This window comes from Eumetopias jubatus, unplaced genomic scaffold (genome assembly GCF_037043125.1).
Source record: "Eumetopias jubatus isolate StellerSeaLion01/CBP00866 unplaced genomic scaffold, mEumJub1_p1.0 scaffold_9, whole genome shotgun sequence".
Taxonomy (NCBI): Eukaryota; Metazoa; Chordata; class Mammalia; order Carnivora; family Otariidae; genus Eumetopias; species Eumetopias jubatus.
The window spans coordinates 108,943,904-108,970,375 of NW_028274815.1; the positions used below are offsets into that span (position 1 = coordinate 108,943,904).

General features: G+C 38.5%; 1 protein-coding gene and 1 long non-coding RNA gene across 5 annotated transcripts in view; one reads left to right on the forward strand and one right to left on the reverse strand.

Moving 5' to 3' along the window:
• Nucleotides 1-14: 14 nt before the first annotated feature.
• The window catches only part of LOC114216421 (uncharacterized), a 45,838-nt gene continuing 19,380 nt past the window's right edge, over nt 15-26,472 (forward strand). For 2 of the 4 annotated variants that reach the window (XR_015768983.1, XR_015768984.1), the window contains exons 1-7: nt 15-237; nt 3,699-3,823; nt 7,202-7,297; nt 7,411-7,498; nt 10,474-10,647; nt 11,239-11,379; nt 21,634-21,779. This is a non-coding gene — a long non-coding RNA (uncharacterized LOC114216421). Of the gene's footprint in view, nt 238-3,698; nt 3,824-7,201; nt 7,298-7,410; nt 7,499-10,473; nt 10,648-11,238; nt 11,380-21,633; nt 21,780-23,439; nt 23,821-26,472 lie in introns of those variants that run through there. The other 2 variants (XR_003610776.2, XR_015768985.1) reach the window with 2 other exon arrangements.
• The window catches only part of MCM8 (minichromosome maintenance 8 homologous recombination repair factor), a 41,380-nt gene continuing 28,207 nt past the window's right edge, over nt 13,300-26,472 (reverse strand). The window contains exons 13-19 of the mRNA XM_028113000.1: nt 26,051-26,192; nt 23,404-23,599; nt 21,125-21,344; nt 20,624-20,833; nt 19,747-19,823; nt 15,828-16,017; nt 13,300-13,532 (exon numbers count right to left, since the gene is read on the reverse strand). Of these exons, the coding sequence (XP_027968801.1) occupies nt 13,440-13,532; nt 15,828-16,017; nt 19,747-19,823; nt 20,624-20,833; nt 21,125-21,344; nt 23,404-23,599; nt 26,051-26,192 (1,128 nt within the window). The 3' untranslated portion in view covers nt 13,300-13,439. The remainder of the gene's footprint in view (nt 13,533-15,827; nt 16,018-19,746; nt 19,824-20,623; nt 20,834-21,124; nt 21,345-23,403; nt 23,600-26,050; nt 26,193-26,472) is intronic.

Consider the following 26,472-nt stretch of genomic DNA (forward strand, 5'->3'; position numbering starts at 1 on the left):
CCGGCGGTAGCAGGAGGAGCGTGCCGTTAGGCGCCGTGGGCTTCGGGGAACCGCAAGCTGCGATTGCTGGCTTTTCTGCGCACACGGTCGGGAGCTGAGGTCCGCGGGGAGGGGAGGACAGGAACTAGCAGGGCTGGGTGATGGCGCAGCCGATGTGACCGGAGAGTGCAGGAGCCGTCTCGGGCCTCGGCCTGAAACCCTCCGAGGCCCGTGGCCTGCAGAAGGGCCTCCTCCGAGGTGTGTGCAGCGCTCCGGGGGTACTCGTGGCAGGTTGAAATATTAGTGAAGTGTCTGGTACAGAAGTCATTAATACAAGCTCCCTGCCCTTTTCCCTCTTCTGAGCGTTTCATAAGCCAAAAATATGGGTATTAGAAAATGACAATAGTAGCAATTACTAATTGTTTACCAGGAAAGTGTTTACTACAGCTTGGTTCTAGCGCATTTAATCCTCCCAGCAACTCCAAAATAGGTTCCATTATTACCTTTACTTTTAGAGATAAGGGAATTTAGGCTTAGAGAATGGTTAAGAAACTTGCTTATTAGAGGAATATCCAAAAATAATTAAGAATGAGTTCGTCATTGATTAATATGCATTATTAATATTGCAATTATATTAGTTACTGATATTATGCATTAATATTGCAGTGTTGCAGAACTGTTTTCTTGAGTTTTGTGTCAAATTGGATTTGAATGGTTCTTGCTGCCTCGGCGCTATCCCCCCGCCCTTGTCTGTGATGACAGACCCACCTTAAAGTTGATCTTGAACTCTTGGTTCAGGTAGTTAGGAAAGGAAAAGACCAACTGCATTTGAAAATCATTGTAGATCTGAGTATTTATCAGAAGAAATCTTTAATTTCTTATGCACTTACTGAAATACTGACATTGAGAGAAAAGCTAAACTTTCTGTACTAGGAATGTAAAAAGAATAATTTTTTTGAAAATAATCATCTTGTAATCAAATACCTACAGTTCTCATAGACATTAGATAATCCTGTCAAGTGAGAATGGGCAGTATTTCAGCCTCTCCTGTGCTTTTCACTCACTGAATTGCCTTTATTCACGCTTTCCACTTCTTCCTAATTTAAGACAGTTTCTCACTGTTTTTTGGGATTTTTCTTCTCTCTGCTCCACAAGTGTTCCTGCTGCGTCTGCCTGTAATAGTTGGCGCTATGTGGTCTTTTCTCTTACTGTGGTAATCATTTCCTAGTATATACTTGTTTCAAATCATCATGTTAAATGTACACAGTGATGTATGTCAATTATAGATCAAATAAAACTGGAAAAAATTTTAATAAAATATAGTAAACTAGTTTATATATATATATATATTTTTTTTTTTTTTAAAAGAAAGCCAACTTTACTAGGGACTACTGATAGTACTGCTAAGTATAAAATAGGACAGTAAGGTGTCTGGCATTTTGGCCTAAAGGACAATGACAGCTTAATACATAGGACTAAAACTAGGGGTGCTTGGCTGGCTTAGTCAGTGGAGCATGCGATTTGGGGATTGTGAGTTTGAGCCCCATATTGGGTGTAGAGATTACTTAAAAATCTTTAAAAAAAAATAAAAAATGAGTAACAGTGCTTCTAGCAATGCATTTCCCTAACATTTTAAGACAGAAGAAGATCCAAGTATTAGTCTCTGATTTCATTTTCTAGAACATGACAGGTGTCAATAAATGAACACATTAATCTGGGATGAAGGATGGAGAAAAATGCAGAAACCCCGGAAAACAATTCCAGATATAAGATAGTAGGTGCATTCAGTAAATAAAGAGTGTAACATATTTCCTAACATAGTTGGAGGAAGGCAGAGGAAACCTAAAAATTCTACAGTTAGTATTTGTTTTACAATAAGTTCATTTTCTCTTATAAATACTATGATTGTTAATTTCTATCCAGTAAGATTAATTAAATAGGTGGGCAGCTCACATGCCTGAGGGGATTGGGAATCTCTGTCACTGAACTTTTTCCTCAAATTGGGAAAAAATAATTAGAAAAGTAAGTCTGTAACAAAAATCCAAATAAAAATCCCTATGTAGGGCACCTGGATGGCTCAGCTGGTTAAGTGTCTTCCACTCAGATCATGATCTCAGGGTCCTGGGATCAAGACCTGCGTAGTCGGCAGGCTCCCTGCTCAGCAGGGTGTCTGCTTCTCCCTCTGCCTTTCCCCCTGCGCCCTGCTCGTACTCTCTCTCTCAAATAAATAAAATCCTTTTTAAAAATCCATATGTAAACCCTAAGTTTCATGCTTGAAATTAATTTCAAATTTTTATCTCTCTACCCTTTTTATTAGAATTATTTTTTTAAAAAGCAAAATATACTAGTCAAGTATCTTATCCCAACTTCCCAAGTCGATCATGTAAGTGCTAACATTAAGATAAGAAAAGAATATGAAAAGAAAAAGGATTGTAAATAATTAACTTTGGATAATTAGCCAGTTGACAGTGTACTTTAGTTCTTTGAAAACATAAATGCTATTAACAGCCACTAATATCTATTGTGCAATCACAGCTATACTGTATTTGGCTCCTTATCCTTTAATTGATCTTTTGCTGAGGAAGTTGTAAAAATAAAAATCCTGCCCTTAGAGAGTAGTAGTATCTTGCCACTTTTATGCTTTCCTTGGTAAGTTGCAAAGCACTGAAGGTCTGACTGCTAAATAAACACATCTTAGGCTTTTGAAAATTCTGTAACCCAATCATTCTTTCTCACGTGTCACTTCTATTTGAAGTGTAAGTTTTTTGGGAAAAAAAACTCTTATCCCAAATCTATTAATATTTTCTGTCTATTGATAAATTGACAAACTAGAAATATATTTGCCCTCCCCTTATATCAGATATACAATGAGGCATATGTTTGTTATTTATAATAAGTTTTTTAGTCTGGGACATACTAGAGCCACTTTCCGTTCCTTGGGGACCAGAAGAAAATAGTGATAATACAAAGAAGTAGCTTTGCAAATGGATCTTATATAAATAATAATGGTTGGAAGTTAAAGCAAACCAGAAAATTGAAATTGTTTCTCTAGGAATCAAGTTAAATCTTGTAGGAGTGAACCCTAATTTTGACACTAAAGCCAGTATCTAGTAACTGGTAACTCAAATGAGGCGCAGGTTTAAATCATTGTAATAAACACACCAGCAGCCTTAAATAGGAAGGAATAAAATGATTGGATTTAGATTCAAAACACAAGAGAGGGAATTAGTGGTAGGGCCAAGCTCCTCAGGACTTGCAGAGATTAGCTCCACCTAAACTCTATAATTTAGCTCACTCTTTAATTTACTAAGAGATTAAATTACTAAGAGATCTAAACTATTTTTTTTGTCAACTTATAGTGCTAACTTTTCATAATTCCTTCCCACAAAAGTACTGCTGGTACTAGAACCATCAGGTCTCCACCTAAGAGTTTTAGGCAGTCCATTCTTGTAGGAACCTTTAAAGGAAATAAAAATGCTCAGAGGCAGGCACTACCTACAAGCGGGGAAGTCAAAAGTTGGTTTCAATATATTTACCCTCTTCCCTTTGTAATATTTTAAAAAGTAACAAAGGGATTTTTTTTAACATTATTTAGTGTATGACTTGCTTTATTTTCCATTCTATTCCTCCTTCCTGTCAAAAATTTAAGAATCTTGTTTTCCTTTTTGTGGCTTGTTGGTGCCCTGTTTTAATGTTATTATCTATCCTTTCTATTTCAGGACAAATGACTGAATTTTGGAAGGTGAGAAATCACCTTCATTCCCCACCAGAAAAAAATTAAACCAATGCTGTGGACTCCCGCAGTGATTTACTTCTGAGAGAAACCTTCAAATATGAGCACAAGGTAATTTTTTTTTTCCTCCACGGAACAGTTGTTGCTGTTCCTATTTTTATAAACCATGTCTCCCTACAACTCAGCATTAATTTTTTTCCAGTTGAATCAGGTTATTTAATAACCTTATTTCTGGTGCACATGCTGATACATAGGGTAAGACGGTACAGGGCTGGCAGCTCAGTACTGATCACATTAAAACCAGTTGTGTTTCTGGCAAAATTGGAGTTAGAATAGGTCCCTTCTGACATTATGAGCAAAGTACAGGGCTGGATCCCTTCTGAAATATTTTTCACTGTTTTCTCATTAAAACTGAGATTTTACCCTGTTAAACTAGGTGTTACCAAAGTAAGGTCAACTTGTGTAGACGTCAGCCAGAGTTTGGGATGGATTTTCTGGTACTAAAGCCACCCTCTCTCTTCTGTTCTTATCAATTCCAAGCCCATTTCCCAGGAGGCAAATTAGCCTAAAAGTATTTTCTTTTTTTTTTTCCACAAACACTTAGAAAATTGTTGTATACCAGTCATGTCCTAGATTCTAGGCAATCTGCACATGTCTCTGTTCTCAGAGAACTTTTTTTTTTAAAGATTTTATTTATTTGACAGAGAGAGACACAGCGGTAGAGGGAACACAAGCAGGGAGAGTGGGAGAGGGAGAAGCAGGCTCCCCACTGAACAGAGAGCCCGATGTGGGGCTCAGTCCCAGGACCCTGAGATCATGACCTGAGCCGAAGGCAGACACTTAACGACTGAGCCACCCAGGTGCCCCTGTTCTCAGAGAACTTACATGATTGCACACTATCTGGACTCCAGCCCCTAGAAGATAAAAAAATGTCTTCCAAGGAATGTTTTCCAGACCTCCTATAGAATCTGGTAAAAGCTATAAAACATATGCAACACAAATTTCGTGTAAAATTTAAAGGAATCCTGTCACCAAGAGACCCACTCACCAACCCCAAAGAAAGAACCACTAGGCAGTGCTCACTCAACCCTGTGTTCAGAGTTCAGGTGGTCTTATGAGCCCTTTGCCATGTTCCCAAGAGTCAGGTCTTGTGCTTTTTCTCTACAGCCCCTAATCTCATATATTAGGTGGAGAAAACACAGGGATATCACCTCAACTTTTCTTTTAGGGGTATTAACTTAGCAACCCAGAAATTCTGGTGCCTCCCGTTTTATTCTTGGCCTTGGTGAAGGTATGTGACCTTTCTCTGAGAACGGCCAGAGGGGCATCTGGTCCCTTACCAAGAACCTCTAGTCTAGCTGCTGTTTAGGTAACCTCTGATGGTAGAGAACTACAACCAAAGGGGGGAGAAGGGGCATCTTATGGTCTCATAGGGGAGGTGCCAATAACAAATGTTAAAAACTTCCACAACTGAAATTTTAGCTGAGAGGTTTTTTTTTTCACTGAGCGATTCTCCAAAATTCAGAGAGCAGGAGACAACAGAATGACATGACTTACCTTTTTTTTTTCCCCAAGCTGGTTTTCAGTGTCATGACTACATTTCAGCTCCTACTGTTAGAACACCGCGTGTAAGATGTTGTATTAGTGTCCTGTTGCTCTTGCAACACATTGCCACAAACTGCCTTCACACAAATTTATGACCTTACAGCTCTGTAGGTCAGAGTCTGACACGGGTCTCCCTGGGCTTTAAACATCAATGCACTGGCAAAGCTGTTGTTTTCTTGCCTTTTCCAGATTCTAGAGCCCACCCACATTCATTGTCTGATGCCTCCCTCCTCCATTGGAAAAGCCAACGGTGTTGCGTCTGTTGTGCTTTTTCCTGCAGTCACATCTTCCTCTCGCTGATGCTGCCCTTCTGCCTCCCTCTGCCATTTCTAAAGTTCCTCCTAATTATATCAGGCCTGCCTCCCAATTTTAGGGTCAGCTGACTAGCAACCTTAATTTGCCTTTGCCATGTAACCTAACATAGTCACAGGTTCTGGGCACTAGACTGGGAATGAAGGAAGCTGTACATACACATGGTAACTAATTCCACCGTGGAGAAGAGCTGATGATGGAAATCAGTAGGTACACTCTACCTTTCCATCCCCAGACCCACTCCCCAGAGCAAACAGAATATAGCTTGTCTGTTTTTAGTTCTTCTGAGGGCTGCCTCCATAACTTTAAATAAAGCCGTATGTAGTTTTTGTGAATTAATACTGCCTCCTGACTGTAAGTATTGTATATGATCTCAGTGGAATGCTTTGGATAAGGGTGTATCCGTGAGGGCTTAGTTGCAGGAAACACAAACCACTGTGGCCACAGTAAAAAGAAGGATTGCAAAATGGAATTGGGTGCTTGTAGGATTGTTGGAAGGGCTGGAGGAATGGGTGCTCCATGCTGGGTCTCCAGAACTGACTCCCAGGAAAAGGTTGCAGGTCTGGCTTGCTGCAGGAGCTGCTACCCCCACAACAGTGAGAAAGGTGGAGAATGGGGTTTGCTGCCATCACACCACAGCTGCCTCTCAGTGACTGCTAGAATTTGGCTGCAGAGAAATTAAATGTCTCAACTACACATGCCACCGGAAAACAAGCCAGAGGAAGATGGCTCTCTCTTCACTTCCACCTTCCAAATCTCACACAGGACATCTAGTCAGTGCAATCCAACTCACACTCAGAACGCTGGCTGCAAAAGGATTTTGGGAAACGTCTCTTTGCTTCCTAGTTTCTGCATGATAGGAAGGCACACTAGAGGTAGGAATGAAGGTTGGGTATCAAATCACCCTATTCACGACCTTCACCTCTTTGGCTAGGCAATATGCATATACAAAATTCTACCCATTCGTAACCTTCTGTATAACAAGAGCAACTACAACACGTTAATGCAAGGACCATATTTCCCTCCTTTATAAAATGAGAGTTATTTATACAGGCCCATCACTGACTATGTGGTGCATATTCCTCTTCTATTTCAGCTACATTCTCACCTTGATAACCTCTATCCTAAGGACTAAATTATCAAGTTAATTATCACCAGTCCACTTAAAACACTAGAGGAAAATAAGAAGGAGGGAAGGCAAATTGGTTAATGTACAGTGCAGACCCCTCCCCAGCTGGTCACGAGGGTCATGAGGTTGTCGTTAATGTTTAGAACTATCTTCCTCCATTCCCATTCCTTACTCCCTTTTTGCTCAGTCAGCATCTCAGCTGCTCTGGATTCTTTACCTGGTAGCGACTCAAAGCTTCGTTCCCGAGGAGTCTGAGCCTTTAGAGATCCTGCCTGTAGCCTTCCATCACCCCTTACTGGTGGATGTGAATATAGTAGGAGCTGCCCCAGAAGATTCTCTGAGATCAGAAATGTCCTCCATGCCCACATTTATAAGGGTGACTCAGTTTCCCCCTCATTCTCAGGTACAAACCCATGAATGTCTTTTTGTTTTCTACGTCATAGGCGTAAGAACCCAGTATGTTTAGGTGCCAGTCTCAACTTCCAGTTCAGTGGAGCCATTGCTGTGTCCTCTGACAGACATTATTGCCCCTTTAGATGGTAAGACCTCTAGCGGGTAAAGCCTAATATTATGGGGATGCAAAGCAAAACTTTATGAATGGTCATTAGAAGTAACAGTGAAACCGTTCTAAAATTTGCACCTTGTTTCCTAGGCCCGTGTATTCTGGCTGTGGGAGAAACAGAACCAAGAAGTGGTCACTAGCTTGAAGTTCACGAAGGACAGCACCCCAGACTTGCAAGGTATTGTCATCATCACTGAATCATTGTCCTTTCCAATGTCCCCTAAGGCCAGATGCTTTTGGGTAATGGGGTACATAGTAAAGACAGTAGCATATGAACTTCAACCCATTGCCTTACTTCTTCAGGCATTAAAGGACTTTGTCAGGAGGAATATTATGTGGGATAGCATGATGATGAATTCATATACGGCATTGCTGAAAGGAGCCAGGCAGGAGGGGCAGACATCTGAAATAAGCTCCCTTCCCACCCTCAGTGAAAACAAACCGCTGCTCCCTGGAGGCCCAGTGATCAGCCACCAAGTGGCAAGCTAGTCCCCTTGAAGCATGGTACTGTGTTATTTCAGGGTAGGTCGCTCCGCTGGCAAATCAGATACTCAGCAATGGTGATAGTCTATGTCACCCTTGGTGAGGGGAGGTTTAGGCTTGGTCAGCACAAGCCTGGCTGCCAACCTTGGCCTCATGGACACTGTGTTCATGAATTCATTGAGCAAGGACTGGGGTGGCTAGAGAGAAAGAGACTAGCTGGCATTCATGGAATAGGTGACATCCATTAATTGTGAAGCTCCTTTAGTGAGAATATCTTTGGACACAGATATTCTCATACTCAGAGCACATTCTGAGACGCTCATTCACATGCCTCTTCCCCAGAATGACTTTCATTCAGCAAATATTTTACTGCATGCCATTCATGTGCCAGGTACTGCTATAGGAACGGGACTTAACAGTGAAGATGAGAGTAAAAAATTCCTATCCCTATGGAGCTTACATTCTAGCCGGACTAAGGAAACAGGCAAAAAAAGATGAATAAACTACATAGTATATTAGATTGTATTGATTGCTACAGAGAAACAAAAAAAGGAAGGAAGATAGGGTTGGGGGGAGTGCAGTTTTAAACAGTGTCTAGGAAAGATGGCACTAAGAAGGTGACAGTTGAGTAATGACCCAAAGGAGTTGGGAGGATGAGCCATGTGACTCGGGTGGAAAAGCATATCGGATGGCAGAAACAGCATGTGCGAAGGCCCTCAGATAGGAAATATGCCTGGAATGTTCTAGAACCAGCAGAGACCAGCATGGCTGAAGCAGATTGAGTGAGGAACATGAGAGCAGTGGGAATTGAGGTGAGTGTGTGAACATGGGGCAAGATGTGAAAAGCATCGTTCCGTTCAGTAGCTGCTCCCCATAGCTCCACCGCCCCCCATCCACCCCGCTCTAATCTACAGTGGTATTCTTATGAGTTTCCTGGGTTTAGTGTTAGCTTGCAGGTAATATATGATATTTATTTTAGGTGTATCTTGCATACTACAGTTTGTGAACCCTTCTGAAAATCTTTTTGTTTTAATAGGTGAGTTGAGTCCATTTGCATTTATTAATGTGACATATTTAGGTTGTCATGAATGTTAGGCTCTTATTTTAAAAACTTTTCATGATGTAATGTTTTCTTGCTCTGTTTTTGTTTCTGTTCTAAAACTTGTACCTGGGATTTGTTTTAATCAGGTATAGTAAGTTAACAGACATGAGACAACTGCTTTTGGAAAGCATTAATTACATTTACTAAGAGAAGGGGACATACCATGCCACAAAGGGCCACATGGGGAAGCACCCAGGTTGGTCAGGAGGCAAGAGTGAGGGGGAACCCTAGGCCTTTATTGCTATAGTTGTGGGAAGTTTTTAGGTGGGGATGTCCCCTATTGGAGAGGAAGTGAAACACAAATGCTGGGGATTGTGGTTGGAGGCTTTGTTAGTTGCAAAAGCTAGGATCACAGAGGAGATGTAAACAATTTTGGCTGCTAGTTCGGCCTTGTGATTAATGGAGACCAAATGGACAACACAATATGGAAGAAAACCAGAAGAGATTCCTCTGATAATTTATTATCTTTTTCCCTATAACTTTCTATGTTATAACCTTTGACTTTTAAACAGTATTTATTATTTTCTTCTTTGAACACAATGTAGTATATTTATACTCTATGAATATATACACTATCCTACTATATACTATATGTGTATACTATATATACTATGTACCATGTGAATACAGCATACAAATATTTATACTATATGAGTACAGAATATTAAGTATGTAATAATGTATAGCATATATATAGTATACTACATTCGTAGTATAAAGATATATAGTGTGTGAACATACTATTTATGTAGTACATATCCTTGTCCTCTCTCATCTGCCACCTTATTTTGTTATCTTGAGTTTTTTGTGAAATATGATTTTAATTCTATTAATAGATTTATCAACTATATGTACCTTTTACGCCTCCACCCCAGCCTTTAAAGATGAAGATATCATATTTACACTATTTACCTTCTCCCTCCTTCCTTTTTTTCAGTCAGGACTTAGTATTTACATTCTGTTCTATGACAATTACCCTCACACTTATCTTAGTTTTTATCTTACAGTTAAACATTCAATGTACATTGCCAGTTTTTCCTCCTGTTCATCTAGTTTGCTATAAGCGGTCTTTTAGTAGATTCTACAAGAATGGCTCACTTTCTGAGTTCTTGTATGTTAGGAAGTGTTTGTTGCCTTTATATACAAATGGTATTTGTCTGGCAGTCTAGTACCATTTGAACACTCTCATAACAAATGAGAAAGTTTGGCTTTATTGGTCTTGCCTCACTAAAGCAAAACCCAAAAACTTCCCTAGCTTTCTATGGAAGGGCATATAACCTAGCTTTCTTCAATCAGATGTTTCTGAGATTTCTGTTTCAGATGCAGCAACTTGAGGAGACCCCATGAAGAACTCTTTGTTGTTCTTTTGGTGTGGGTGGGGACATTGTTTCTGCCTTTCCCCAGGGGCAGTCATTTCCCAGTGTCCTTGGCACAGAAGTGACATCAATGGGCCATAGAGGCCCAGCACTTCCCTCTAGTGCATTGTGTGGCAGTACAGTGATAATGGATGGCTTCCTCTTCAGATCAATTCTTTCTTTTTTTTAAGATTTTATTTATTTATTTGACAGAGAGAGACAGCGAGAGAGGAAACACAAGCAGGGGGCAGCTGAAGAGGGAGAAGCAGGCTTCCCGCGGAGCAGGGAGCCCGATGCAGGGCTCAATCCCAGGACCCTGGGATCATGACCTGAGCAGAAGGCAGATGATTAACCAACTGAGCCACCCAGGCGCCCCGTTCTCTTCAGGTCAGTTCTAAGGCATGATATTAGAAAGTGCTCCTCGAAGCTTAGCCTTTTGGTTTGCCAGTCTTCCAACAATTCTGTGAGCTAACCAAAATTCTTTAAAAAAAACCAAAAAACTTATCATTTTCCTACTTAATCAAGTCAGTCAGTTTATATTGTTTGCAACCGAGATGCTGCAAACCATAACCAAATGGGCCATATCTGACCCATTACCTACTATTAAATGGTTTTTAAAAATTAAGAATATTTAGTATTCTTAACATGAAATTTTTAGAAATTCAGATTTCATTATTCATGAATAAAATTGTATTGGAACACAACCACACCCATTTATTTATTATCTATAGCTGCTTTAGAGCTAAATGACAGAGTTGAGTATTTGTGACAGAGACCATATAGCCCAGAAAGCCTAAAATTTTCACTCTCTGGCCCTTTACAGAAAAAGTATGACTCTTGGTTTGCAATTAAACATGACTGAAACATCTGGGTATAAAGTTCTTTCTTAAAACTCTTGTAGGCATTGCTCCATTGTTTTACTGATGAATATTGCTTTGGAGAAATTTGAGAACAGCCAGATTTTTTTTCTCCTTCAAGGTGGCTTATCTGTGTGACTTCTCATTCAACCTCTCTTCGTCTATTTCTTGTGCTCCAGCAAGACCCTGAGAAGCTGCTGCTGCCAACCTGTGTGACATAGCCACACTATTGTGAACGGGGTTTTCCTTTTTGCCCCAAAAGGTGTGTAAAGTATATTTTAATTAAGAAATACGCTTTGTTGGTTTCTTCTACAGTATTCACCACCAGGCATCATCTCAGCCTCTTCCCTCTTGTAAGGCTGCCTGGGTCATCCTGATAGCTTTTGGCAGCTCTTCCTAGTGTGTTGGGGTTTGGGAATTCAGTTGTCTTCTAGTTCACAGAAAATGGACTATATATTTTTATTTTTCAGTTTCCTTATTGGTTTTGGGCAACTTCACAGGAGAGAAAGGGGAGAATGCCTCCATCTGTTGCTAGAAAACGTTTTTATTCTCTTGAAATTTTTCATATTCTTAAATCAAGTTGTTTACCTACTTTGGTTAAGTTCTGTGTCATCATTTATAAGGGCTATAATCACCCACTGTATGTGTACCGACTTCATAGGGGTATGTGTCAGAATCTGTTTTACCTGTTGGGGCAGCAGCAGCAGAATAAAGCGAAGTCTTTGTCCTTACAAAATGAGACAAAAGATGTGTCTTGGTCCAGAATAGTGGAACTGGAAGTAATTAAAAGTGCTGAATTTGTTGATGGACTAATATGAGGATAAGAGGGGGGAAAAAAAGAGGTAAAGATAACACCAATATTTTTGGCATGAGAAACCACCAGGATAGTTATTAAATATTATAAAATTTCAGAATACCTGGGAAAAGGGAAGATCCAAGTACCTTCTCAAGAAGAAAAAAAAGATCATGTGCCAAGAATAAAAATCATAATGGCCTTGAATTTCTAAACAGAAACACCGAAAACTAAAAACAATAGAGCAACATCTATTTTTAGTTTTACAAACTAAAGTTCTATGCCCAAACTATCAATCCAGGGGTAAGGGTAGAATTTGCCATGTGAACTCTTTCTCAGGAAGCTACTAGAAGATGGGTTCTACCAAAAGGAGGCAGGGAAACAAGAAAGAGGAAGACATAAAAGTCAGGAAATGGGACAGAAAATGAGAAGTCCCAAAATGACAGCTGTGTAATTTAGACTGGAAAACGCTAGAGAAATCCAGGAGAGAGGTCTCCAAGAAATTAAAATAGACTATTTGATTTGTTTGCATGTTCTTAGAGGAGACATAGACTTGCAGTGGAGCCTTTGGGCCATATTAGTGGTAGATACAGAGAAAGCTAAGTAGTTGAAAAACAAATTAATTATTAACTCTAAGGAAAACAAAAAGTCCAGTACAAGAAAGGAGATGAGTAATATTCAATAGTCATAATAATGTTGAGGCTATAGATTTAACATAAGATCATGACATATAACTAAATTTAACATAAACACAAACAATGAATCATGGAACACTACATCAAAAACTAATGATGTAATGTATGGTGATTAACATAACAATAAAAAATTTTAAAAAATTTTTAACATAAAATCATGACATACAACTAAATTGGAACAAAATGGGAAAGTGTGTGTGTGTGTGTGTGTGTGTGTGTGTGTGTGTGTGTGTGTGTGTGTGTGTAGGCATGCAGAAGGGTTTAGGAGAAGAGCATTCTCACCTCTCACTTTCTGTGTAGTAAGTTAATGAGGCTGCTTGGTTTTAATATAAGCCTTGCACAGCTATTGACTGAAAACAGGTACATATTTAACTTCAGTAATGGAACATAATATTTTAAATCTTTTTTCAGTAGCTAAGATGTTAAATATGTCAATATAAAATATTTCCAATTTTTTTTGGAATTGAAAGTTGGTTTTAATTTATTTCTGAAGGATATTCAGTATTTGTATGTCAGAACTATTTAAACATTAAGATGTAACTGCAAATACCCAGACGAACATTTAATAAAAAAACTATAAAGTATTTATAAGAATAAGAGGTCAAAAATAAAACTATGAAAATATATATCATTTAAAAATCTAAACAATTTATTTTTAATCTTTCAGAAAAGCTGTAAATATAAAGCACGTGATTTTATCACTTCTTAAATACCACTCTTTTCCTATTACATTACTTTGAGGATGTCATTTCCTAGAGAATATTCTTCTTTTTAAAAAACGTATTCTTTATTACCAAGATGGTTTTAACCGGAGGTGCTGGTTTGGTAGTCCTTTTACATAGTTTGAAGCTGGTAAACCTTTGGGCCTTTTTTTAAGAGGTAACCTTGGTCATTTAATGATCCAATAAAATTTTCAAAATCAGCAACCTGGAATAAAATATCAAAAAACAGCCCATTAAGTAATATGCAAAAATATTATTTATAAAATGAATCTCTCAAACAGAAATATACAATTCTCAAGTTTCTTGGGCAAATAAATTTATTTGTATTTCCTCGTAGAGAAAACTGCTAACATATGAGCTTTCAATTCTTTTTTTTTTTTTTAAGATTTTATTTATTTATTAGAGATCGAGTGAGGGAGAAACAGCATGAGAGGGGAGAGAGTCAGAGGGAGAAGCAGGCTCCCCACTGAGCTGGGAGCCCGATGTGGGACTCGATCCCAGGACTCCGGGATCATGACCTGAGCCGAAGGCAGTCGCTTAACCAACTGAGCCACCCAGGTGCCCATGAGCTTTCAATTCTATTATGAGATTCTATTCGATTAGCTAAGCTAATAAAAAATAAAAACTCCAGTATCTAGAATATTTTTTTAAAAGATTTTATTTATTAGAGAGTGAGCGAGAGAGAGCACAAGCTGGGGGAGAGGCAGAGGGAGAGGGAGAAGCAGACTCCCCGCTGAGCAGGGAGCCTGATATGGGGCTTGATCCCAGGGCCCCGGGATCATGACCTGAGCCAAAGGCAGATGCTTAACTGACTGGACCACCCAGGCGCCCCCAGAGTATTTTATATTTGTTTTAGATTAGCTTCAAAACAAAAATTAGACTAGCTTCAAATCTGAAATGAAGTGGGCAATTTTCCATATAAATTATGTGCTTAAAGTTGTATTACATTCCAATTTCACTAAAACTTTTAAGTAGGTAGAGAAGGTGGAATCATGTCTGTTTAACAAATGAGGAAACTGAGATTCAAAGATGTTAAGATGACTTGCCCACAAGGGATTGTCAGAGAAACATGCAAAGTGAGTCTTGCTAGGTTTCTCCCAACTGTCAAGATACTAAAAAAGGGTAGGTATGTGTTTTAGATAGAAACTTTTTTTTTTTTAAAGCTCTGAGCAGCTCATTTCATAGCTTAAATAGAGAAAATAAGCTTATATTTTGAAATACTCCAAAAAAGCCTCTTCCATTTTTTTATCCAAATCTTTTATTACTTTTTCATTCTCCATTTTATTTTTTTAATTTTAATTCCAGTAATAGGTGTTATGTTCATTTCAGGTGTACAATAGCGTGATTCAACAATTCCACATATTATTCAGTGTTCCTCATGATAAGTGTACTTTTGTTTAAAGATTTCTTTTTATCTTTTTCTAAAGATTTACTTATTTGAGAGGGAACGCACATGTGATCAAGCACGTACGGGGGTGGGTGGGACAGAGGGAAAGAGGGAGAGAGAATCTCAAGCAGACACACTCCCTGCTGAGTGCAGAGCCCAACTCAGGGCTCAATCTCAACACCCTGAGATCATGGCCTGAGCCAAAATCAAGAGTGAGATGCTTAACCGACTGAGCCACCCAGGCACACCTAAAGATTTTATTTAAGTAATCTCTACACCCAGGTGTGGGGCTTGAACTTGCAATGCTGAGATCAAGACTTGCATGCCCCACTGACTGAGTCAACCAGGTATCCTTGATAAAGTGTACTTTTAATCCCCTTCATCTATTTCACCCATCCCCTCCCCCACCTCCCTCTGGTAACCATCTGTTCTCTATAGTTAGGAGTTTGTTTTTGGTTTGTCTTTCTCTCCGTTTTTGTTTTTTTTTTAAGATTTTTATTTATTTATTTGAGAGAGAGATAGCAGAGAGGGAGAAGCAGACTTCTGCGGGGCTCGATCCCAGGACCCTGAGATCATGACCCGAGCTGAAGGCAGATGCCCAACCGACTGAGCCACCCAGGCGCCCCTTGTTCGTTTGTTTTGTTTCTAAAATTCCATATATGAGTGAAATCATATGGTATTTGTCTTTCTCTGACTTATTTCACTTAGCATTATACTCTCTAGCTCCATCCATGTTGTTGCAAATGGCAAGATTTCATTCTTTTTTATGGCTGAGTAATATTCCAGTGTGTGAGTGTGTGTGTGTGTGTGTGTGTGTGTGTGTACTGCATCTTCTTTATCCATTCATCTATTGATGGACACTTAGGTTGCTTCCATAATAATGCTGCGATAAACACGAGTGCATATATGACTTTGAATTAGTGTTTTTGTATTCTTTGGGTAAGTGCACAGTAGTGTGATTGCTGGATTACTGGGTAATTCTGTTTTAATTTTTTGAGGAACTTTTGTACTATTTTCCACAGTCATCCAAATCTTTTGATATTTAAGAGTTCTATATTTAATAAAGACCTCATGAGACTGTCATTAAAAGATTAAGTATTTGGTTTATCATACCTGAATGTTTAGCTCTTTGGCAATCTGCCGAAGTTGTTGAAATTGAAATAAATTATTGTAAGTTCTTTCAGCAATGTTGTTGAGAGCAGAAATAAATCTTTTTGCTGTTGACCTGTTGCTCATTCCAGAACCGTGCTGGGATCGCTCAAAATCTAGGTTTCCAAATTCATCAGAATAAGTTCCTAGCATGCTTAATGAGAGAAGAGAAAAACAAAGTTACCCAATGTGGCATGGCTATAAAATTTTTGTCCCAGGTTATAAGAAGAAAAATGTGTAACCAACCATGAGGCTCATGTAGCAAAGATTTAAACATGTACTGATTGAATGGCCACCATGAAATTCACTATGGTATGAACTATGTGGCGATAAAAACATTGGTGGACACAGTTACCATTTTTAAGAAACTTATACATTTGAGAAGAGAAAAGCATAAGAATACAAAGTTGATAAACTATGATATAAGTACCTGGAACATTCTTTTTGATTCATACAAAAAAGAAATCCTAAACATACTAAATTTAGGCTTTAGAGGATAAGGATATGTTCCCAGCTCCTAGTGCAGCACCTGACAAATGAAAGATGTTTAAAAATACTGTGGGAATGAACTAGAAGGATTCTGCTGATTTGCAGTAATGATGGCTAAATATGAAATGATCCACCTATTACTTCCAGTTCTCTGGTGCTTCCTCTTATTTTCACAGTATCATCAAAGAAAGACATATGTACTTTATAGTAGATTTTAGCCAGAAGTCTGAAAATATCAGAGATACAATTAGCCATCATCTGTAATCCAGCTCTATGGCTGATTCCCTGCCTGTACAATGGAACAGATATAATCTCACAGCAAGGTTTACAGGCAAAATGTTATTTAAATCAGGAATTGGTTAATCAAATATAAATTGGTCACCTGCCAGGCAGCAGACTTGTGGCGGTGAATAAAACAGATGTAATTCCTGCCCTTAAGGAGCTTATAGCAATGAGTTTACATGGTTACTAAAACATAGCTTCATTTTGTTCCCTGAATAATAAGAGCCTACATGAAAGAGAAAGCTCTACAAATAGGAATGAGTCATCCAGATAAAACTGTAATAAATAAACGTAATATAATTAAATATAATGAATGAGAGCTTATTTCTCATAAGATACTTTTCAAAAATGCTTTAAGCCACTGTTAATTAACAACTTATGTTTACCTTAATTATATTTAATCACCATATGCTATCCCATTTAGTCCAACAATCCTCTGATTTAGGGACTATTATTCCCATTTTACAGATGAAGCAAAGTCTAGTAAGGGAAGTGACTTGCCAAAAGTTACACAGCCAATGAGTGGCATATCTGGAATCTGAATGTGAGCTATATGGCTTCAGATGTGAAGATTTATAAATGTCTGAGCCAAAAAGAGAAAAAACTCAATTATCTTTTCCTGAAAGAGAAAAAACTCAATTATCTTTTATCTTTGAAGGTGGTTCTATTCTCCTGTACTTCTAGTATATTTTTAATTTTAAAGAAAACTTATGTGAACTTTTTCCCATAACATTTAGTTTAATTCAAAAATTCAAGAGAGGGAAACTGAAATGGAAGAGTTAGTGAATGAAAAATGACTACTACGGTCAACTTATCAATGCAGTACATTTACTGAGGGCATACTGTGTGCTAGGTATGATCCTGGACCCTGAAAGTACACTGGTAAATATGACAGATAAGGTCCCTGCTCTTACAGAGTATAGACTAAGGTCAGAAAGCATGGTAAGTATAACAAAACCAGATAATTCACAATCTAGTCTCAACGTGTTTAACTGGGTCTTGAAATATACTATGGAAATAACAGCAGGTAATTCCAACCACTAGGCTGGAATTCCAGCCTATTCTCGTTATCTGAAAATTTTTATGAAAGCCAGTAAAGCACATTCAATTCACGGAAACCAACTGGTAATCTCACATAGGTACTGTTTATGGTTAACAATAAGATATGTTTTTTCAGGAGCACAGAAGTAAACTGATAGCCGAAAGCTAATTCAGAGTTACCAGCAAGGCAATTTTGAGAAGCAGTAGAAACAAAGTTCTCCAAGAAATGCTAAAGAGCTCCTCTTGGATGGAAAAGTACATGTAAACACTGTCTGACATGAAGATTCAAACATGCAGAACCAATTATAAATGAGCAATATACCATTTTTATTGAAAAGGTTTAAAGAGTAATTTATCTTAAGTGTAACGCTCAGATATGAGAACAAATCAGACCAGTGGACTTATTGTGGAGAAATACCAGATAGCTGCTTGAGGCAATGTCTGGGGTCTGAGGCCTATGGAAACTAAGTAAGGGTAAAGCCTCAAAAACAATGTTACAGGTAAGACACGGTGACAGGGTAATTTGATCCTTGATTTGCTCGATAGCCAAAAGTCTATGAAGTAGAAGCACACGACACTGTTCAGTAGAGCCAGGCACCAGAAGGCCCAAAGGGTGAAAGATCATTAAATGGAAAAGGAAATGTTAGCTCCACCCCCACAGGTGGAGAGTTTTAGAGCAAGATGCTCAGAAGGACTGTAAACAAAGAGGCAACTTTTTGTCATTAAACGAGAAATCCCTACTGTTGGCCCTCATTTTTAATTGGGAAAAAAAGTCAGAACCCAGATTTTCTGGAATTTTGGTTAGATTCACTGACTTAGTTTTCTCGTGAAAAAAGGATCTCTGTTAGGGCAAGCTCTAGGTTTCTTACTGGTCTGGTCTACCAGAAGTCAGGCAGACAACTGGTATTTGTAGCCATTCTTCTATGTCACGTGCTAGTACACTGAACCTCTCGCAGCACGTTGTAGGAGACAGTCTAGTAATTCCTAGACTATCTGGTTGCTTACAAATGGCAACTGGAGAGTCTCCAATATAATGAAGTCAGTTGGAGAGGGAATGAAGTCAGCTTGGTAAAAATTTAATCTACAAGACCCCTCAAACCCAGTACTGAATCATGTAAAAGAGAAAAGGACAGTCCAAACACTGTGTAATATTAAACCAATACAACAGACAAAAGATAATATGTTAGGAATTGGTCGAAAGGGTTACTAGTCAGTAAGTACTAATGATTTTACCCATTATGAAGTTGTTGCTTTTGAGCATTCTCAAAATATGTATTTTTTTTTTAAGATTTTATTTATTTGACAGAGACACAGTGAGAGAGGGAACATGAGCAGGGGGAGTGCGAGAGGGAGAAGCAGGCCAGGGAGCCCGATGTGGGGCTCGATCCCAGGACCCTGAGATCATGACCTGAGCCGAAGGCAGACGCCTAATGACTAAGCCACCCAGGTGCCCCAAAATATGTATTTTTTAATTGATTTTAGAACTATGTGAATGTATTACCCATTCAAAAAAACATTTTTAATATTATTTATACAAATATTTTATTTTTTTATTTTTTTTTATTTTTTATTGTTATGTTAATCACCATATATTACATCATTAGTTTTTGGTGCAGTGTTCCATGATTCATTGTTTGTTCATAACACCCAGTGCTCCATGCAGAACGTGCCCTCCTCAATACCCATCACCAGGCTAACCCATCCCCCTACCCCCCCAATATTTTTTTTTTTTTTAAAGATTTTATTTATTTATTTGACAGAGACAGAGACAGCGAGAGAGGGAACACAAGCAGGGGGAGTGGGAGAGGGAGAAGCAGGCTTCCCGCTAAGCATGGAGCCCGACGTGGGGCTTGATCCCAGAACCCTGGGATCATGACCTGAGCCGAAGGCAGACAACTAACGACTGAGCCACCCAGGCGCCCCTACACAAATATTTTAAACCAAGAAAGTATAGTTTGTTCAGAGAATCAAATGGGCAAGGTAAAAATAATTTTGCTTGGCCTAATATATAATTTGAGATGAAAAGATAACTGGTATTTCATTTAAAACAGCATTTAAAATTTAATCTTACCTATATTTCATAACTTCAACTATATCGTCAGCATCTTCTTTGGTTGCTTCCTCTCTTAATTCCAACCTTGCTCGGGCCTTTGAAAGGAAACAAGCATTTTTAGATAACAAAAGTAAGTATATTTACATAGCTTGAGCAGGATATAATATGTTGAAGCCTATTTCATTTATTCATTTTACACAAAAACTGATATTGGGGGGAGGGAGACTAATATGAGAAGAATAAAATTATCGGAAAACTTGAGTATGAAAACACTCATTTAAAATACGGATGAAAACCTATTTGTATCTACTAACATATCTCTTTCTGAGTGTTCATTTCAGAAAATTTGATTATGAAATACACTTGGTTTTTCTTTGCTTTTACTTTCAGGAGATCATGCCTAACCAATTTGTTAAAACAACATAGAAGGATAATCTGATTTTAAACGCAAAAAGCCCAAACTCCAGCTAATTTTAACTGCCAGAGTTCTCTTAGCATTCCAAACCTGTGAATAAATGTTACTGCTGTTAGAAAAATAGGTACTATTATTATGGACTTGTCATGTATCAAATCAAATACTGACACATTCCATGTTTCCATATATTCAACTTAAAATCTTAGACTCCTTAATTAACCTAACCACTTGCCACACTCCAGGAGTCTTAAATGTCAATAAAAGGGGGGGGAAAAGTTGCATGGTATGTAACTGGTCCTGTGCCTAGAAAGAAGTGGCTATACTTTGGTTATGATACAGATATGACCATTTTTAAAAATTTTATGCATCCATTTATAATGTCTCTTAGTTGCAAGAAAAATCAATTACGCAGGAAACAGAGAAATCGTATCACCTCTTGCCCCCATTTATAAGTCAAAAAAGCATGAACTTAAAATAAACCTCTGTTAGACGAATCAGAGATTCCAACTGTCTAGTGGTGATGGGTGAGCTATTTAACCGCTGGCTCTGTTTCCGAAGCTCAAGGTAAAAATCTTGAAGAATCTGAGCAGCTTCTGTGGATAGCCTTGGATAGACATACTGCCGAGCATAACCAATGTACTTTCTCAATAGCTGGTGGGGAATTAGATCTATTGTTTCTCCAGGAACTACCTAAAGCATGATAAAAAGGCCCAAGATTATAAGGATAGCAAATAAAATCTTTCTGTTAAAATAACTTGTTGAGATACATAAAAAATTCTAAAAGACTTTCCAAATAAGCCAAACACTGTAGTTCTAGCTCTGAGTATAGTTGGCTTAGATTATTTCAAATGAAGTTTACTACTACTGTAATATAAAAGGTTTTGGCATGAAAGTGATATACTACTGCTCTACAATAAGCAACATACTGAACTCTGACATTCAAACAGAACGGAAATGAATGATTAAGAAAGAGAAGCCTACCTTTAATCTTTCTGATAATGGTTTATCAGATACCACTTCAAGTACAGAAGTATTTGAATCCTGACTATTTATGCGAGCTACGGTGGCACTGCTAACAGTTCTCTGCTTTCCCGCTCTTATTGCAATCACATGTTCAGAGAGTAAGTGATCATGATCCTCATTTGGGGTGTCTAACAGGATAAAGACCAAATCAAATCGGGACAGCAGGGCGCTCCCCATTCTAAGAGGCATAAAAGAAGAAACAATGATTGAATCAAAACAAATAGAAAACCATTTACTCACTTGTTTACTATTCAAGTTCCATGTAGAACTTTAAAAAAATATTAAAAAAATAAAGTTTAAGTTAAAGAAACAAGCAGTAACTTTTGGATTTGATACATGCACCAAATCTGGAGAGACACCCTTCAACATGTAAACAAGCCATATATGTACCTACCTTTGGTAGGTTGAGGACAAGGCCCCTTCTCACACAATCTTTTTTTTTTTTTTTTTAAATTTTTATTTGTCAGAAGAAAGAGGAGAGAGCACAAACAGGAAGCTGCCAGCAGAGGGAGAAGCAGGCTCCCTACTGAGCAAGGAGCCCAATGCGGGACTCAATCCCAGGACCCCAGGATCATGACCAGAGCTGAAGGCAGACGCTTAACCGTACCTGATGGTGAGCTTCACAATGACTTTGAATTTTAAAACACATGCTATGTGATTCACCAGAGGTTATCTAGTTGGGTGGTTTTAATTTTTTTATGTTTTCTCTCACCAAAACAGTCTCTCAATGCATCTGTGATCACTTAAAAAAAAAAAGCCCACTTTTTCTTAAAAGTCATTATAATCGGGGTGCCTGGGTGGTTCAGTCAAGCATCCACCTTGATTTCAGCTTAGGTCATGATTTCAGGTTGTGAGATCAAGCCCTGTGTCAGGCTCCATGCTGGGCATGGAGCTTGCTTAATATTCTCTCTCCCTTTTCCCTGCCCCCTCTCTCTCTCAAAAAAAAAAAAAAAAAAGTCATTATAATCATTATAATAAAAATGCTGTGTTCTACTTAGTCATCTTCCCTGATCCCACCAATCAGATAGTCCTTCTGAGACAAGAAAACTAAAATCCAGAGTGATTAAAGAATTTGGCCAAGGTCCCAAAGCAGGTTTGTGTACCTCTAAAAACCAGAATCCAAGTCCTTGTTCAATAGGATCTTTCTGATTTTCCCAATAAAACACTTTTTCATTTTACTAAGAAAAACTAATAGATTGACTTTTTTGGTGGTGGTGGCATAGCATCTCCAAGTACAATTGTATATTTTGCTATGTATCATTTTTATAGTAAAGGTACACATTATCATCAAACATTAGGAAATTTTTTTTTCCTCTAGAATTTAAGCTTCCAGTTTTTCACATGAGGCATTCTTTTGTCTTTTTCTCACTTCTGCATCATTTCAATCTATTTCCCCCTTTCTGTACCTTTTGTCCAACCTATACAGAACAAATTAGAAGAAAAAGCATACACACATACAAATACAAACTGTTTTTGGAAGTGGGATCATACCCCATTTACAGCAAAGCACAGAGCTGTCAGCACACACAGAGCTACTTCCATTTTTATAATTGCTACTTTCCACTGTACAGCCTTGCCATAGTTTAACCACTTCCATATCAAAGGGCATTTTAAGTTGTTCCCAATTTTTGGTTGTGATAAATAATGCCATCATACCCAACCTGTAAATACATCTTTGTGCATTTGTGTGACTATTTCTGTGGGTATGATTCCTAAAAGTAGAACTGGCTACAACAAATCGAATGTACATTTAAAATATCGATAAACAGAGGCACCTAGGTGGCTCATTTGGTTAAGTGTCCGACTCTTGATTTTGGCTCAGGTCATGATCTCAGGGTTGTGAAATCGAGCCAAGTCAGGCTCCACACTGGGCATGGAGTCTGCTTGCGATCTCTCTCTCTCCTCCTCCCTTTGCACCCCCCACCACTTGCTCGTGCTTGCTCTCTAAAAAAAAAATAGTAATAAATATGCCAGTTGTCCTTCAGTATGTTAACTTGAATATGTGAGAACCCATTTCCCCAACCCTTTGCCAATAATGATTATTAATATTTAAAATGTTTGCCAATCTAATAGCTATCAATGATACTTCACTGTTTTAATTTGTAGTGCTCAAACACGTTTTTGTACATTTACTGGAACTTATCATTTCTGTGAACCATCATGTCCTCAGTTATCTTTTTCTTAGTGATTTATAAGGCTTCAATATACTAAAGGTATAAATATCTAGAGAGACTTACTTTAAATTCTCAGAAACTGTTTTGGCTTTATTGTAGTGTCCTCCAACTGGATTTGCAGCAGCAATGATGGATGTTCTAGCAGGGAGGCTACAAACCATGCCAGCCTTAGCAAGACTAATACTTTGCTGTTCCATAGCTTCTAACAAGGCTTGATGTTGATTCCCCATCTTATCAAATTCATCTATTCCACAAATACCTACAATCACAGTAAAATAATACAGAAAAAGCTTTCTTTGGTCAAGTTCCAAATCTTACAGGATGGAAACTATTTCACCATAAAGAATTATCTGTAATTCGGGGCGCCTGTGTGGCTCAGTTGACTGTTAAGCGTCTGCCTTCGGCTCAGGTCATGATCTCAGGGTCCTGGGATCGAGTCCCGCATCGGGCTCCCTGCTCAGGGGGAAGCCTGCTTCTCCCTCTCCCACTCCCCCTGCTTGTGTTCCTATTCTCACTCTCTCTCTCTCTGTCAAAAGATAAAATTAAAAAAAAAAAAGCTTTAAAAAAAAAGAATTATTTGTAGTTATTTCCAGCAGTTAAAATTATAAAATGTCATATGGTTGAGAATGTGTATGTTTTACAGCAAATAAAACACTTGTCTTAACTTTTATGTAGTATTTTCTCATTCAGCATTTTCTGTAGGCAAGGCACTGTGTTGTGAGGGCTATAAAAATGAAAATAGGAGAGTGACCCTCAAAAAGCTCAAAGACTTACATTCAAACAGGTGAGATAAGATATATACATATTCAAAAGATAGTGTATCTCAGCAATTACAAGAGATAGGCATAATTACCTAAGATGAGTTTTCTGAGTAAGGAGAGGACAGTTGAGCAAAAACTTAAAGGGAACAAGCCTTGCAGACCTGTCTGGGGTAAGGGAAGCACAAGTACAAAAGCCTACTGCAGGAATGTGACGTGCCTGGAGTGCTGGCGGCATCCCAAGTATAGCAAGAAGGCCACTGTAGCCGGAGAATAAGAGGGGAATAGTAGATAATTATGCAAAAGAGGTGATGAAAAGGCCAGAATGTGAATAGCCCTGGACCACTGTCAAGCCTTGAGCTTTCACTCTGAGTGGGATAGGGAGCCACTGGAGGGTTCTAAGGAGAATAACTTGATTTGAGTTTTAACGGGATCGCTCTGCCTTGTTAAGAACAACAGGAAGGGCAAGGGTGGTCACACGCATTCCAACTATGAGATCACACTACTAATCCACGTAAGAGATGACAGCAGCACTGGAAGAGTCTGGATGCTGGATATATATGGAAGGTAGAGCCCACAATATTTGTTGATAGACTGGATATGGGGTATGAGCAAAAGTCAAGGATGACTGCACATTTTCTGATGTAAGCAAACAGAAGAATGGAATTATCACTGACTGAGATGGGAAAGACTGTAATAGGTTTGAAGGGGAACATCAGGATTTCAGCTTAGGACATGTTAAGTTTGAAGAAGTTATGGAAATGCTGCAATAACAGGCAATAAGAAATATGTGCCTAGAGCTTAAAGAAGATATATAAATTTGGAAATTTTCAGCAAATATGTAGGCAAAGCCATGAGACTAGATAAGATCATCAAGAAGGTAAACATAGACTAAGAAAAAAAAGGTACATTAACGAAGCATCTGGAGGTGCCAACCAGTTAAGGTTGGGGAGATAAAGAACAAGACTGAGAAGGAACAGTCAATGAAATAAGAAGAAAACGAGAAGAGTGTAATGTCCTGGAAACCAAGGAGGTAAAGTATCAAGGAAGAGGGGGGGCAAGTGGGGGTACTGAGAGGATCTGGATTCAGAAATGTGGAGGTCACTGGGAAACAAAGGAATGAATGACCTTGACTGGAATCTGGGCACTGCCTGACACATGCATAGGAACATGTTTTTCAATAGGGTTAAAGCATCACCATGAGAAACTTAGGTAGCAAAGCTTAGTTAGAGATCCCTTCTTGCTGAGCCCTCCAACTGGATCTCTTATAAACTGTCAATCAAATCCTGAAAAACATCCAATGAGATGGGTTAAAATACAGCAAAACTTCTAATTATAAAGTAATAGCTCTAAATTCTTATTTTAAGTCCTCAGAGTAAAAGGATAACATTCACCTTATTTTTAGTTCGAGGGCATCTAGATCTATTCTGGGCTAAGTAATAGTAATGCATTCAGCAAGTATTTACTGTGCACCTACGTATTGGGCAATGTGAATATGGCAGTTAACAGGATGACCAAATCTTCCCACTTAATGTGAAGTTTTAAAACAGGCTTTAAACAAATGATCACAAATATGATGGTTGTTATGAAATGGGAAGTGCAAGAAGCAATCTATACCTATTTGACTTGATTGATTTTTATATATAATTGTGTCTGTAGCAAGAGTCTGAAAATGAATGACAGTAAGTACCAGTTTCAGTTCTGCAGTATAAACTGTATTTCCAGTTATTTTTTCTGGCACTCATTCTCAACTCAATGGTTGATATAGTGCTGTCCAAATGCCTCTTGAACAGAATGTAAAGAAATTAACTGGAAAGGAAAAGGCTTAAAAAAATCCCCAAAGCTCCAGTAGACCTAGAATAATGCATTTAAAACCCTTGGCTCAATTTAAAAATAGAAGCTGTAATTAGGGAAATTAAATGTCGTAAACAGTGGAGAGTTTGGTCTCTTACCTTGATCGCCAAGTACAAGAGCACCCGCTTCCAAAGCAAAATCTCCAGAGGAACTATCTTTTGAAAGAGTTACAGTCAAACCAGAGGCAGTTGTGGTATTACCACAAACATACACACCACGTGGAGCAACGTTGCATACTGCCTAAGGAAACAAAAGGTTTAAAAGAATCAGCCAGTGGTGTCTGGGTGGCGCAGTTGAGCGTCAGGCTCTTGGTTTCAGCTCAGATGGCGATCTCAGGGTCGTGAGATCGGGCCCTGCGTCGGCCTGCACGCTGGGCATGGAGTCTGGTTGGGATTCTCTCTCCGTCTCCCTTTGGCCCTCACCCACGGCGTGCTCTCTCTCTCTCAAGTCTTTAAAAAATTTTTTTTTAAAAATCAGATAAAGTAAAAGGGAAAAAATAGCTAATAGTGACTGCTCACAA